Source organism: Acartia tonsa, chromosome 10 (genome assembly GCF_053477335.1).
Source record: "Acartia tonsa isolate MP-2025a chromosome 10, ASM5347733v1, whole genome shotgun sequence".
Classification (NCBI taxonomy): domain Eukaryota; kingdom Metazoa; phylum Arthropoda; class Copepoda; order Calanoida; family Acartiidae; genus Acartia; species Acartia tonsa.
The window spans coordinates 37543217-37559379 of NC_137269.1; the positions used below are offsets into that span (position 1 = coordinate 37543217).

General features: G+C 34.2%; 2 protein-coding genes across 9 annotated transcripts in view; one reads left to right on the forward strand and one right to left on the reverse strand.

Annotated features, from left to right (window-relative positions):
* Positions 1-16163, forward strand: part of gw (trinucleotide repeat containing adaptor protein gawky) — a 59983-nt gene that overhangs the window by 19610 nt on the left and 24210 nt on the right. For all 8 annotated transcript variants that reach the window (XM_080175214.1, XM_080175211.1, XM_080175213.1 and 5 more), the window contains exons 5-9: positions 499-737; positions 1689-1817; positions 2291-2440; positions 2819-3388; positions 8364-8459. In XM_080175214.1, coding sequence (XP_080031340.1) covers positions 499-737; positions 1689-1817; positions 2291-2440; positions 2819-3388; positions 8364-8459 — 1184 coding nt within the window. The remainder of the gene's footprint in view (positions 1-498; positions 738-1688; positions 1818-2290; positions 2441-2818; positions 3389-8363; positions 8460-16163) is intronic.
* The window catches only part of LOC145330586 (uncharacterized), a 377605-nt gene that overhangs the window by 8322 nt on the left and 353120 nt on the right, over positions 1-16163 (reverse strand). The window lies entirely within an intron of this gene.

A 16163-nucleotide genomic window follows, 5' to 3' on the forward strand; every position in this document is an offset into this window, starting at 1 on the left:
GGAAGAGGTCGAATTTCCCCCCTCCTACCTTAAGTACCCCTAGAGGCTTCTAGGGGCGTAGCCGCTAGTGACAGAATAAAAAGAGAAAGTGAAATGAATAGAAGCGCAGCTACTCTTTCAATTTTGTGACGTTATGAGCAAAAGGGCGAGAAAAAATCAAAACATGTCACCATGTTACTTGCAAAAGGCGTTAAAAAAGGTCATTTAACGAAGTGGGGTAATTTTTAGTTTTGAAAAAGCTGCAGAGCTAGGAGACAACAAGCTTTTATTACATTAGTCCCCTAAGTTTTATAATAACGTTTTCTTATTCGTTGGCTTGACAACTTTGGGTATTGAATTTTAATTGGTTGGTTCAATCAGTTGAGTGTCCAAACGTTTCAATCAATAATTGTTAGAACAATTGAATGGTAAGACTCTTACACTTAGAAAACCTCTTTATGGCTGTTAAATTACACTAACTTTAAGTATCAAAAACGTCATTCTTTAACTCCTTATCAGGCGAGCGCTGTCTCGGTCTAGCTGTGCCGGTCAGCCACTCAGCCGCCAACCTTAACCAGAAATCTGTGATAGTCAGCTGTGTTGTCTCCCCGCCGTCCCCTACCGCCGGCGGTTGTCCGCCGCTAGGCGGTCAGATGTCCGCCTTAACCTCTGGACCTCAAACTACTACTACTACTACTACTGATGTTATAAAAAATAATGATACTGAACAAGATACTGATAATAATAGACGAGCCATGGTAAGCTTTGTAGATTTTTTTGTGGAAATTATATTTTTAAAAAATTTCTTCCCGAATTTTAATAGCTTTTTTCAGGGGTTAGGATCCCCTGCTAAAGGGACAAAACAAAAAAGATATGTAGGAGAGGGGGGGGGGGGTGAAAAATATATAGTTCTGAAAATATTCTTTTCCCCTATGCTTGGGGAAAACACTTGGGGTAAAAAAATAAATAAAATAAAGAGTACCTACTAAAAATATTATTATATTATTTCTCCCTCCTTAGGCCAATAATTGGGGGGGGGGGGGGGAGCTATAGAATATTTTGCAGCCTAGGAAAAAAATTAATTTTGTGCAGAATAAACACCCATAATTTTTTCTCGACAATATTTCGGTACTTGCTTACATGTGGTAGACTGGAGCACCGAAACCCCCCCCCCCCCCCGCTTAGTTTTGACAAAAATCAAAAATAAGGGGGGGGGGGGGTAGTTTTTTAATGTCTGGAAAACGGCAAGGAGGAAAAGTGGTCAGCAAGGCAAAGACTTAACCCCCCCCCTTAATTTTGAAGAAAATCTAAAATAAGGGGGGGGGGGTAGTTTTTTCACTACAACACGCCAGAAAGTTGAGTGAGGTATATCAAGAAAATCCAGTATACCAGAGGGGAAACCTTATTACAGGGATATTCATGTTTTGTGGCATAATTTCCTTATTTATTGACTTTGGCCAGTAAAAGGTTTTAATTTTCTTCAAAATTAAGGGGGGGGGGGGTAAAAACTACCCCCCCCCTTATTTTTGATTTTTGTCAAAACTAAGCGGGGGGTTAAAAAACTACCCCGCCCCCCTTATTTTTGATTTTTGTCAAAACTAAGCGGGGGGGGGGGGGTTTTCGGTGCTCCGGTCTTCACATGTAAGCAAGCACCAATATTTCTAACCTTTATTGAATTTGAAGTATTAATGCTATTTTTTTTGTTTCAGGGCTACACAAATGCAATCTCCAATACCAATTGTTCTTCCATTGATGTGTATGGGTGTGACACCCTCCCATCATCAACCGCCACAACAACTCCCACCACTCCCTCCTCCAGCACACCTGGCTGCTCCCAGGCACCCAATACTTAATTTTTTTATGCTATGCCCCTAGAAGCCTCTAAGGGCACGTAAAATGTTTTCTTTTCAATGTATGTCAAAATCAGCTGTTTAAAAAAATTTATCCACCAGGCGGTTTTTTTTGCGATTTCTCTTGGGATGGTGGTGCATGGTACCCTCCACTAAAATAGCCATAGACCTTTTTGAACATATGAGAAGCTACTTGTAAAGGAGAACCATATCGGTTCATAGATTAGCGAGATCCGTCGGTACAAACAAGCAAACATTCTGTTACTTTAAGTCTACGAATAAGAAAACGTTATTATAAAACTTTGGGGACTAGTGTAATAAACAGCCCAATGTTTCCTCCATCCTTACTTTTATCCCCAATTTTTATTGTTCAATTGGCTCTTATTTGCATTACAGACCGACAGACACACTGAAACTCAAGATAAAAAAGTTAGTGCATAAAGTATTTGTTGTTGTTCCAGTGTGCTGCCTGTGAACCTGTGACCGCCAGCTTGTCAGAGTGTCCCCCCAGTGCTGGCCCCTCCTCCAATACAATGACCTCAACAAGTCCTGTTATTACGTCAACTGGTGAATGTTCAAAGCCCAAGCCTAACAAAACCCGTCTTTCTCAGGTGATAATACTACTACAGAGTTGCTACGCTCCTAAAATGATGATTTATAATTTTCGCAATATTTTAAAAATATGTTAATAGCTACCTAGTTATTCATCGCATCGTATAATAAACAGTTTTCTGCGGATATAAAAATGTTCAATTAGATAAAGATTTAAAAAAATTTTGTTAGCCCCGATATGCCGAAGGCACGGGTTAACACATCTGATTTTGATATTATGATTGTTCAATACATTTTATGTTTGTAGAAAACTGGATATAATACGATACGATACATTTGTAGTATGGCTTAGAACCAGTTCTATTGCAGCGTATATTGATCGGTTTCGAAGCCATATTTAAAAATTTTGTGCTTATTTAACTGTTGTTATTATTTAGGATTATGTCCAACCTCTCCACGGCTGGAAACTACCTCCCGGGGGTGGGCTCAGGGGCGGGGCTCCCCTGCCCGGCGAAACCTCCGCAATCTCGAACGGCACCTCTGGTTGGGGCCCGCCACCCTCCTCCTCTGTCCACAGTAGCGGTACCGGTGCCTGGGGCAGCGCCCCACCGCCCAACAACGGTGCGGGCGCTTGGGGCTCCGCCTCCTCAAACGGCCTCGGCGGCGGAAACGCGCCTGGCGGCCCAAACGCCGGAGGCGATGACCTCGGCCAGTCAAACCAAAAGTTGCTCAACTCCAGCGGGGGGCTAGGTGGAGGACCCGTTAGCTCGGCGGCTAGCGGCGTCGTTGGAGTATCTGCCGCCAATGTGATGACTTCTCAGCAGCAGCAGCCGACCGCCAATAATTCGGTTGCCCCCGCTATGCCACCGTCGGCCGTCGGCGGATCTACCTCTTGGGCGGCCGCGGCGGGCAAAGGGCTGCCGCCCCAACCCGAACCGACTCCCAACGGTGCTGCCAATAAACCAATTGAGGTGCTTAACTCCCTCCGCGAAGCTCTCTACTCCCCAGTAAGTTATTTTTTCTCCTTAATATTAGTTACAGGCAGGGTTTCGGATCCGCATTGATTTTATGCGGATCCGGATCCTCAAAATTTGGTCAGTGCGGATCCGGATCCGGATCCTACTGGATCAGGATCCGGATCTTTGACAATAAAAATAAAATCACCAAATTTTGCAAAAAAATTTTATTCTTTAATTCGAAGTCAAAAATACTTTTAATTTTCAAGTCTGAACCTAAACTTTAAAGATTGGCTCTCATCAAGAGAATGTCTGAGATTTTATATAAATTTAGGTAGATTTTTCCATTTTTTCCGCATTTTTTGGAGTCTAAGGATCCGGATCCGCATTTTTTTGCGGATCCGGATCCGGATCCTTGGACTCAAAAATATGCGGATCCTTGCGGATCCGGATCCGGATCCAGATCCGGATCCGAAACCCTGGTTACAGGGACCAGGGTTGTATTATAAGTTATCTCTTATTCATTCGAAACCGATTAATATCCAGTGGATTAGAACCGTTTCTCATCCATGCAAAAAAATTATGTTTGTTTAGCATCGTATTACATCCAGCTTATTACTAATTTAAAAATGAACACCCATAAGAATAAAACCAGTTTTTTTAGCTCGTGCCTTCAGCACCTCAGGGCTTAAAAAATGGTCTTAATTTCAATATTGTACATTTTATATCCGCGGTAAGCTGTTAAGAATTGGAAGTAATTATAAATAAAGAATTTTAATGTATTATTACTAAAAATGGAGATTGGGGGGGGGGGGTAAACTAATTGCGAAAATATACACCCCTGACTAGGTAGATATTTTATTTATTAAAATATGTTTACTTACTAGGTATTTGACTAGGTAATGATAGAAAAAAATTAATAAAATTGTATAAAAAAAATTATGAGAACATATTTATTTTCTGTTCGGCCGGCAATTTTTTCATTTTTCGATATCCCATTATTTTTCCAATTCCTGTATTTTCTCTCGATATTGATCAACGTGTTCCAGGGAGGGAGGAGACATTGGGCTGTTTATTACACTGGTCCCCAAAGTTTTGTAATAACTTTTTTTTTATTCGTTGGCTTAACAACCTTGGGAACGTCTATTGAATTTTGAAGTGTCTACAGTAGAAGTAGTTTGGCGTATAATCATTGGGGATGTACATCAATTTATCGGCCATTGTCTTATTAATCCTTGAAAGTGTTCCCTTATATTATAATCCGATAAATACAAGTAGGAAAATGTAGTAAGTTTATTGAAAATTGTTTTTTAAGGTCAAAAGCATCCTTTTAATATTTGTTTATTCTTGATTTAAAAAAATAGATCACTTTATAAGTTCAAATAATCATTCTTTATTACCTTTTATTACTACTAGCGGCTTCGCCCCTAGCCTCTAGGGGCTTTGCCCCAAGAGGTGATAAAAAAAAATTAATATTTATTGTTTTTAGTGAGAGAATGTTGCTATTCTTTCATTCAAAATAAATGCTGGAATAAAAAATAATAAAGGGCTTCTGCGGCAGCCTGTAGCAGAGCAAAATAAAAAATAAGGTTTTTTTTGTTTTTGGGGGGGTTAGGGGTGTCCAACCCCCCAAGAAAATATCTTAAAACCACCACAGGACCAGTAGGTATATTCCCTGAAGAGTAGAGCCCAATCGGTTCAGTGGTTACCGAGATCTTAAGCTTCAGACAGACAGACGGACAGGCATCGTTCTACTTTGTATTATAGATATAGGTTCAGCGCTTAGCGAGATCCGAGACTATAAAAGCCTTTTTATACATATAAAATCATATTGACAAGAAATCTAATTTTCCCTGCCATTAGATAGAACAATAGACGATAAATTCCCCAAAATTTCTATAAATCAAGTTTTGTCGAATTTTATTATTATTGGAAGAAAACATGACAATCTTGATAATGTTCTTTTGTAGCATGATCGACAGACGAACGTACCAAGTAAATTATGTAATTGGTGCTCATTGGTATAGGAAATCTTCACGAAAAATTTCAGCCGTCTATATTAAAGATCTATACGTTTCAAACTACAGATTGACGTTTCGGTGTAGTGGGAGAAAGTATCTCAAAAATCAGCCATGTGACGTCATAAAAATGAGGGATTATAAATCTCTTTTTTTTAGGGTTTTATTTTCCACTTCTCATCTCCTCTTATCTCCCTCATTTCTTCTTTATAAAAAAAGAATATTTTAAGCGCCATGATCCTCTCCCCCCCTGAAGATTTGTGACACCTTTTCAAAATATAACATTGTTGCTAAGGAAATGAGGCCATAGGTATTTTATATATCTGGAAATACAATTTATAATATTGTCATTTTTAAGTCAATTTATATCGGAAATATACAAATATTTAGCAAAATAAACTTTACTACTAAATTAAATTTGTCCTATTTAGAAGATTTGAAAGGGGTTAGGATATATTAATTAAGAAAAAATCTTAATTTGGGGGGCAATTTCTTGAAAGCCATTAAAACATGTTTCTTTAAGTATTACAACCTATAGAAAATTGAATTTTAATTTTTACAAACGTTTCAATTTTAATTGTAATCTAAAGAAGGGGTAATTTTGTGTGTCATCATTGGGGATGTATATCAATTTCTCGGCAATTATCTTATCCCTGTAGATTCCTGGAGAATTTAGTTTCTGAATGACATCAAGTCCTGTTATAATAATTGCAATGGCATACACATAGCAAAGTGCCAAACTATAATTTAATTTGATCATACGTGTTTGTGTGTGTGTGTGTATGCTGGGGGGTGGGTTTTGTGCATTTATTTTGAAGTGTGTGTTTAGTTATTAAGGACAAACAATATATATAATTATACTAGCGGCTACGCCCCTAGAGGCCTCTAGGGGCACATTAAGATCAGCTGTTTTTTTTATTTTTGTCAACTTCTCTTGGGAGAATGGTTGTTCCCTCCCCCAAAAAGAGCTACAGAAGAAGCTACACTGTAAAGGAGAACCATAAGCAGTATTTCTGTATAGACTTAGACACACAGACAGAGATCATTTTATTTTTATTTTTTAAACAAAAAAACTTCATTACAAGTATTTGATATAAACTATAATAAATAATCCAACAAATAATTTAAGTCTATGCATTTGTCTAGAAATTTCAAAGGCATATAATATGTAAACTGTACAAAAACTGTTTATGATTTTTAAAAAGATTTGCTTGTCATATCTTTCGCTAATTATCAGGGATTCAGGGAAGAGGCAATGGCTGAAAAATAAATCCCATTTCCATGCATGTCTCCGTCCGTAAGCAACGCTTCTGTATAATAAGAGACATTTACATATTAAGCAACTCTTATTTTCAAGCTATTGCACAAGATTCCAATCGAATTTTCTATATGATATTGTTTCTTCGTTATAGTTTCTTATTCTGATTTGTTCAGTTTCGCTTTTATGTATGCAGTCATCCTTGTTGTAAATTGGGAGGGGAGTAAACAAAACCCTCCCGCTAATTAAGGCATTAAGCCACTTTAAGTCGTTGACATAAAAAGTTCTTATTTTTTATGACATGTACATATATTATTACATGCTTTGCTGAGTTTGTTGCAAAACAAAATGAAAATAAACAAAGCTTTATCTTTGAAAAGAATGCAAAAAAGATTTCATATTTTTTTCTTCAGTTTTTGTAACTTAGCTAACCTTAGCTGTTTGGTCATTGGCAGGAAGGAGGGTTCCATGGGCTGTATATTAAACTAATCCCCAAAGTCTTATTTCCTTATTCGTTGGCTTAACAACTTTGGGTAGTTTATTAAGACGATACTAATTGCAATCTACAGAAGGGGTAATTTCGTGCATTAACATCGGGAATGTACATCAATTTATTGGCCATTGTCTAAACCTTTTTGATTATTGTTGAAAATTGTCATCCTTGTTTCTTCTTTTTTTCTGTAAAAATGCAGAAATATAAAGGGATAAGACAATGGCCGATAAATTGTTGTACATTCCCAATGTTGATGCACAAAAATTACCCATTCTGTAACAGTTAGTGGTTGAAACTTCTGGACACTCAACTAATCAAATTCAAGAAAGTCCCCAAATTTGTTAAAGGCAACGAATAAGAAAACTTTGGGGACTAGTGTAATAAACATCCCAATGTCCCCTCTCCCTTCCTGGTAAAAATATCCCCTGGGAATATGACTTTTATTTAAGTTGTGGTAAAACTTTTTTATAATATTTGCTCAGAATTTGCCCAGTTATTCTTTTCATTTCAGTTCTTAGAGGGTTTATTATAGAGTATTTTTTATTTATTTTAGCGGATTTTTCATACTACTTGTCCTTTTTTACAATAGTACCTTTGGATATTATCGACCTTGTACATATATATTTACAAACAAAACCTATGAAAATGGTATGATATAAAAGAAAAGTTGTTAATTGAATTATAGACAGCTCTCCGCGGATATTAAAGTCGGCCAATCGGGGTTAACAAAACTGCTATAAATGATCTAATATTCGTGGAAAATTGTCTGTAATACTAGGTTATACAATATACATGTTTTTTTTTTAGTGTGGCTGAGAACCGGTTCTATTCCTGTGGGTAATAATCGGTTTCCAAGTCATACTTGATTTTTTTATTATAAAACCCTAATGACTTACTAAAATTCTCTATCAAGTTTTTATATCTAATCTAAAAGATCTATTTTTAATATTAAATGATATGTTGTTATATTAAAACTTTGGAGAACTATGTAGGTATGGTTCTCATAACTTTTCTTTTTGTCTGTTGTACTTTTAAAATAAGAATAGTTATTTATAGCATAGTATAATTGACAGCTTTTCGCGGATATTAAAATCGATTATAAAGATTAATTTCAGTTTTGTTAGCCCAGGGGGACCAAAGCGCCTTAACAAAATTAATATTAATATCAACGTTTTTATTTTAAAATTAGTAGAGAATTTTATAAACAAACAAACAGACATCCTGTTACTTTATTATAACGATTTATTCTTTTTTTAGGATGGTTGGGGTGGTCAGAACGTGAAGCAAGATACAAGTTGGGACATTGGAGGCTCTGTACCTGAACCTGCTGTACCTACAATAGCTGTCAAACAGGTAATTTTGTTTATCATAATTGGATAATTTAAACACCGATGTAAGTATATAAAAATTTGGCATACCAAACAATTTGGTTTGGCCTATTCCGTCGGGAGAATCACACATCACAGCGGCATTTGCACATCAAATGTCGTCTTGAATACTTACACGATAGGGAAACGTAGTACCAACTAAATGGCATTGAACCTGCTGTACCTACAATAGCTGTCAAACAGGCAATTTTAGCCAAAATTAGTGGTTGAAAAGTTTGGACATTAAAATTAAATTTCACACAATGATCTTTCTGCTATATGGAATTTTATATCTAACTCTCGACTGAGCCCTTATTAAGGAGGGGGGTAGATACCCTACCCAAAATTAAATAGCAAAATAAACTATCCCTATAAGAGGCTTTGCTGTAATAGAGAACAATATCGGTTTAACGGTTATTTGAAATCTTTCGCTTTAGACTAAAAAGCTTACTACTTAGTACTTTATGTTTCGAAACTCACTGATGTTATCTAAGTTGTTATTTAATGCACAAAATTAATTAAAATTAAATAATTATCCAATTATAAGTTTACCTCTATTTTGGTAATATAGTTAGATTATTAACTTAATTTTCTAGAAATTAAAATATGAACCAAATATTATAAGGTCACGCATGGAGGGAGGGGACATTGGGCTTTTTATTATACTAGTTCCAAAAGTTCTATAATAATGTTTTTTTATTCGTTGCCTTGACAACTTAAGGAATTTTTATTAAATTTTCATCGGTTGGTTCATTTAGCTAAGTATCCAAACGTTTCATCCACTAATTGTAATCTACAGAAGGGGTATTTTTGTGTAGCATCATTAGGGATGTACATCAATCTACCCGCCATTGTCTTATCCCTTTAGATCCCTGAAGGTCACGTGTTTGGTTTATTAAAAATAAAACGTGGGTTATGCAAAGAAACCTTATTTTCTTAACTTTTCCTTGGATTCTTTTATGTATTTTAATCCTTTTTAGGTAACTTGGTTGCTTAAACTTATAAAATACATCTTCCAATAATTTTAGTATTATTTCAATGATTTTGCATTTGTTGTTTGATTTCGTAGGAATCTGAAGGGATAAGACAATGGCACATAAATTGATGTACAATCATCCCTTATAATGAAGCAAAATTACCCTTTCTGTAGATTACAATTAATGGTTGAATGAAACGTTTGGACACTAAAATTAATGAACCAACTTATCAAAATTTAAGTCATCAAAGTTGTTACGCCAATGAATAAGTAAACTTGTGGGACTAGTGTAATAAACAAATTAATGTCCCCTCCCTCCCTACATATTCCGTATCTTGCATTTTCTGGTATTTTAAAAGTATTTTATATGGATGTAGAATTTATTTCTTTAGATTTCCTTAATAGCAAAAAATGCACAAAAATCAGCTATAATAAAGGGATTATTATTATAATTTTGTATTGAATAATTTAGCTCTTAACACATTCTTAAAGATAGAATTAATTGAGAAAATAAACCTTCCTCTATTCTTTGAAAACAATGAACTAAAGCCTTTGATTAAGAAAATTTTTAATCAAACAAGAATGTTTATGTCCAACGGGTTTAGAAATTTAAATGAAGTATTAGCTAGCCGTATTCGTAATCAAAGTTAAGATGATAAACAACTCATAAAGAGTAGCTCCGCTACCAAACAAAAAAAAGGGGAGATAATTTTGTTTTAGTCAGGGAGGAAGGGGACATTGGGCTGTTTATTTCACTAGTCCCCAAAGTTTTATAATAATGTTTTCTTATTTCGTTGACTTAACAACTTAGGGGACTTTAATTGGATTTTATTGTTTCATTAAGTTGAGTGTATAAACGTTCCAACTAATAACAGAAGGGGTAGTTTTGTGTATTATCATTGGTGATGTACATAAATATTTCGGCCATTGTCTTATCCCTTAGTTTTAGTTCCATACTTTATGGGCGATAAAACAATATTAATGGAAAGGTTTTTAGCCTAATGTTTTAGTCTATATAACTTTTATTGTCTGTATTTTATCATATCACAGAGAAAATTGTAATTTAGAAAATATATTTACCAGTATGGCTTTGAAACCGATGAATATCCGCTATAATAGAACCGGTTCTCTGACATAGTATAGCATCTTATTAAAGGCAATTTTCCACGGAGATGAAAATAAAAATCATGAAATTAGTTATTCCTGGCCGAGGGGCCACAAAACTGGTTTGAATCTTGCAATTATTTTTATTTTTGATATCTGCGGGAAACTGTTTTTAATACGATGAGAATTTTCTTGATATTTAAGGTTGTTAAGCCAACGAATAAGAAAACCTTAGTATAAAACTTTGGGGACTAGTGTAATAAACAGCCCAATGTTCCAACCCCCCCCCCCCCCTCCCGGATTGAAAGGGGGGGGGGGGGCTAAGTTGATTTGCAATGGTAATGCTGAAGAAAAGAAAGTAAGATACTAAATATCCACCCAAGCTTTTCAATAAAATCCAGGGATAAATATTTTTACAAACATTTCCTTCTCCCTCCTAATCTATGAGGGGGGGGGGGGTAAAGCAAAAAGGGGGGTTTGTGCATATATACACCCCTGAAAAAAGTGCAAAAATGTCAAATCATCGACCTTGCCCCACCCCCCCCCTTGAATACTTGCTTTTGTATATATGTATGTGTGCACAGAAAAAATGCAAAAACCCGTCCTCTCACAATGGATATAGGATATACTTGGATATATTGACAGGGGGAAAATTTGTCATCAACTAAGGTTGCTTATTTAGGCCTTATGTATTGGTCAGTTCGTTCATCCAGTAAGAAGGGAGGGAAGGGGGAGGGTAATGAGGGTGATATCTTTATTTTAGCCAGCTGTGAGCATCATTTTATCAGAGTACATGAAAAACTGGTGCAACATCCAAGTAATAATATATCGATTCCTTTCACTGTGCATTATAGAGATTTTTTATACATTATTTTGTGTTTTCCAGGGTTAAAGTAAAAAATAGGAAGTAGAATACAAAATAATATAATAACCAAAATAATTCAATAAGAACATTCATTATTCTAATATCCTCATAATAAAGTAACAGGATTTGTGTCTGTCTGTTTGTGTTCATAGAAGGATCTCCCTAACCACTAAACCGATATGGTTCTCCTTTACATTGTAGCTTCTCTTAAATCCGGGGATCTACACCCTCCCAAGAGAAATCGCCCCTAAAAAAAGACCGCTCCCCTACAAAATTTTAAAGTTTTTTTATTACTCAACTATAAAATATTTGCGGTTGCGCCCCAAGTATCTAGGAGCTCTGTATTCAAAGGGTTAAAGAAAGCAGAAAAAATAGCCCTATACCATCCTGATTCCTATTAGAAGCTTCAATAAAATAGAGAACTCAATTGGCTAAGTAGTTATTGAAAAACAACATTACAAGCTTTTTTGTTTTATCGGTAAAGCTGTTTAAAAAGTAAAAATATCGCAAAATTGCAATTTTTAAATCAACTTTAAAGAAAAATATTTTATAACTGTTATTATAATAATTTTTTATTTTTTCTCACTTAAATTAATATTAGACAAAGCAATAAATTGTAAATCAGCTTAATCAGCATTTGTTCATTATATAAGTATAAACTCAAATAAGATTAAAATAAAACTTACATTTCTTGTAATAAAATCCGAGTTTTCATTTTAAGAAAAGAATTTTCAGGGATGTAAATGGATAAGACAATGGCCGATAAATTATTTTACATTCCCAATAATGATATATATAAAATTACCCCTTCCGTAGATTATAATTAGTGGTTGAAACGTTTGGATACCCAACTTAATGAACCAAACAATCAAAAAGTTAAGCAAACGAATAATAAAACTTTGGGTACTAGTGTAATAAATAGCCCAATGTCCCCTCCCTCCCTGAAAATTTATGTTTTTTTTATTTTTATTTTCTCGTCATCATCATATGTTAGTTTCAAGGCTTGCTTAGTTAAGCAGCTTTATAGACAAGTATGTTAGTTTCCAAAAGTGCGTTAAGAATATTTTTTGTTTGAACCTAAAGATAAATTTAAGCGAAGAATAAAAATCATGGAGTGGATAAACTGACAATATGGGTTACAGAACAGATTTTCATTGTCATTATAAAGAAAAGAATAATAAAAAAAAATTATAAAATAAACAATATACATAGAAATGAAGTAGATTAAGCTTTGTAATGGGGTTAGTAGTAGTTGAGATATGTATTATTTTGGTATTATGTCTTAAAAATTCACATAACCTATTTAAAATAAGGTTTAATTAATTTGAAGCATTACCGATGCACAGACGGACAAAACATTGTATTAATCAAATGCGAATGTTTCATAGAAATATTCAGTAAACATATGAGCTGTCTATCTACAATAGCAACTGAGAAAATATCCCTCTAAGCATTATCAACTGACTTACTGGCGGACGGACAGACAAGTATAAAGCAGCTACGCTACTGACTGATTGAAGCTTATAAGAAAAAGGTTGCATGATGAATAGGGTATTAATAAACCAGAATAAAAGATAAATATTGGCAGGGAGGGAGGGGACATTGGGCTTTTTATTACACTAGTCCCCAAACTTTTATAAAAAAAATATTTCTTATTCGTTGGCTTTTCAACTTTGGGGACTTTTATTAAATTTTGATTGGTTGGTTTATTAAGTTTAGTGTCCAAATATTTCAACCACTATTTGTATTCTACAGAAAGGGTTGATTCCTGGGTATGTACATCAATTTATCGGCCACTGTCTTATCCCTTTAGATCCCTGATCTGAACTTGTGTTCATTAGTACAGTAGACGGTTAAGTCGGCATAAGAGGATTTGGAATAGATAGTTTTTTTTCGCTTCGTATTACAGACAGCTTTCCGCGGTTATCAAAATGAAAAATTATAAGATTAAAACAGTTGTTGTTTTAGCCCTGAGGGGCCGAAGGCCAGGTCTAACAAAACTGGAATTTTTATTTTAATATTCGTAGAAAATTGTCTGTAATGCATCATTTTCATTGAAACCTCAACGCCCCATTACAGTTCATATCATTAGCCAGTAGTTGTCTTGTTTGAAAATCTATTAATTAAGCTATTTCTTATCATCGCATTTAAATTATGATTATGAATTCAATTTCAAAATAAACAAAAGGTAATTTTCATTTAGAAGACATTTAAATATCTCATTCTATGATTAATTAATAATTATATCTTAGTTCGAAAATATTTTTCCTCTTGTTTCAGAATAATTTGACTGCAAACAGACCTCATGAAATTGTTTTTTTTTTCTTGTCTAAAATTAGTAAATAGATAGCTATTACCAGGTTTTGGGCTGTTTATTACACTAGTTCCCAAATTTTTCTTATTATTTGGTTCATTAGTCAAAATGTTTTAACCACTAATTGTTACCTAAAGAAGGAATAATTTTGTGTATCCTAATTGGGTATTTACATCAATTTATCGGCCATTGTCTTATCCCTTTAGATCACTGGATTTTACTAAAAACGAGTAGGCTGACTAAATTAAGACTTAATAAAATGATTGATTTTCGCCCCGAGTAATACCTATAGCTTCTAGTTAAAATGTCTATTTAACTTTAGGGAGGGAGGGGACATTGGGATGTTTGTTACACTAGCCTCAATGATTTTTAATAGCGTTTTCTTTTTGTTGGCTTAACAACTTTGGGGACTATTATTGAATTTTGATTAATCAAACGTTTCTACCACTAATTGTAATATACAGAAGGGGTAATTTGGTAATCATCCATGGGGATGTATATCATTTAGAATATTTATTTCATTAAATGAAACAATATACAAAGTAAAAAAAGTTATGATTATTGTTTTGTTAGTATGTTAGGTTAAATTAGTACATATTAGATTAATACATTATTTAATAGTTAAAGATAGTATTACAAAGTACTAGTTTTTCAGTTATAAGCACGTTCGTTTGTTAGATCATTGGTTAGCTTGTTTAGTGGTTTATTTTTCCACTTTTCACTTTATGATATTAGCAAGTTTGATATATGGTTGAGTTGATATGTAGATAGTAAGCAGGGTGGAGGTTGGAGACTGTAGGGTTTTGGAGGGCCACAGTCCAAGGTCTCTGTGGATTGTTGAGGACTTAAAAAATGAAGAAACTACATTTTTTAAGGCAGCCGCCAGTCAGCTGCAAGAATCTTGTAGCAGATTTATAAAGCTTCATACAGGTGCATGAAAAAGGCCCAGCTACAAAGCCTCAAGTATCCAAATGTATAAAAACAAATGGAGAGTTAGCATAAAAAGGAAAGAGCAATTGGGGAGATTCTGGAGCCCCAAATGTTTTCCTTTTTCACAAAGCAGATCAATATAAATATGAAAGTTGACACGGTAGGTTGTTGTTGACATCTGTAGGACTTGGATGGGAAACTTGGCAGCGGGAGAGAGGGGGTGGGGTATAGAGGCGCAACATAATTAGGCTCAGGTAACATCTTTGTGTGTGGGGTTATTATTGAGTTTGTTATTTGGAGAAAATTGTATATTATTTTTATGCATTATATTTACTAAAATATTTATTATTTAGAAATATATTTATGCATAAAAATCACAGGAACCAGGATGGAATCTTCTTGATGATAGTAGAAGCAAATTTTCTTTTCATATTCACACAACAATGTCATTATAATTTCGCTTAGAAAGCTAATTACTGACAATTGTTTACACACTCAGTGCAAACCAGGGGAATACATGTATTGACATGTTTACCCGTTGACGGTATGATACTAACTGTGGGGATGTATATCAATATCAATATCGGCCAATGTCTTATCCCTTTAGATCCCTGAACTAACATCATATTTAGAATAATGATGGAATTTATTAAACAGTGGCGTGTTTAGGGATTTCACCAGAGAGGGGGGGGGGGGGTAACAAAAGGGGATACAACACTGATTTATACATCCTTTACTTACGCACGTTACAATTTTAGAAATTTAATTTCATTTAAATTTATTTTATATGAATAAAAAAACATCTGTTTAAATATTAATGTTTTTTTTCTACAAAAAAAAATTACTTTAAAACGTTTGTTACGTGTCTGTTAATTATGTACTTTGCATGTTATTTACTAGGTAATTTAAAAAATATAAAATGTTATGTCTACTTTAAAAAAATTGTTTTTATTTATATGATTTTTACAAAATAATGTATGTTATTAAAAATTATCATTTTTCCTTATCCCTTTCTCTCTGTTTTTTCTGTCCAAATATTTTTATACTTTTTCCTTAAGTTTTATTGCTGTTGATAAAAGAAGGATATTTTTTTATCTGCAAAACTTTATACAATTCCAACCTTTTCCTATTATAAACTATTTGGAACTGTATCCTACTATTTCCGCAAAATAGCCTAAAGCCTGCTTAGTATCAACATAAATTTATTTATTAATAGGACCATTTTCGAGATTTTATTGGACAAACACACTTACGTACAAATAGATACATAAAGTAATTCTGTGTATCATCATTGGGGATGTGTATCAATTTAAATAGATGCTTAAGTACATAAAGGAATTTTCCAGTATGGTTTTGAAACCGATTAATATCCGCTGGATTGGAACCGGTTCTTAGCCATGCAGAAAAATCATGTATAACAACGTACTACAGACAATGTTCTACGAATATTAAAATAAAAACCATAAAATTTATATAATTTTTGTAAGCCTTTGCCACTGAC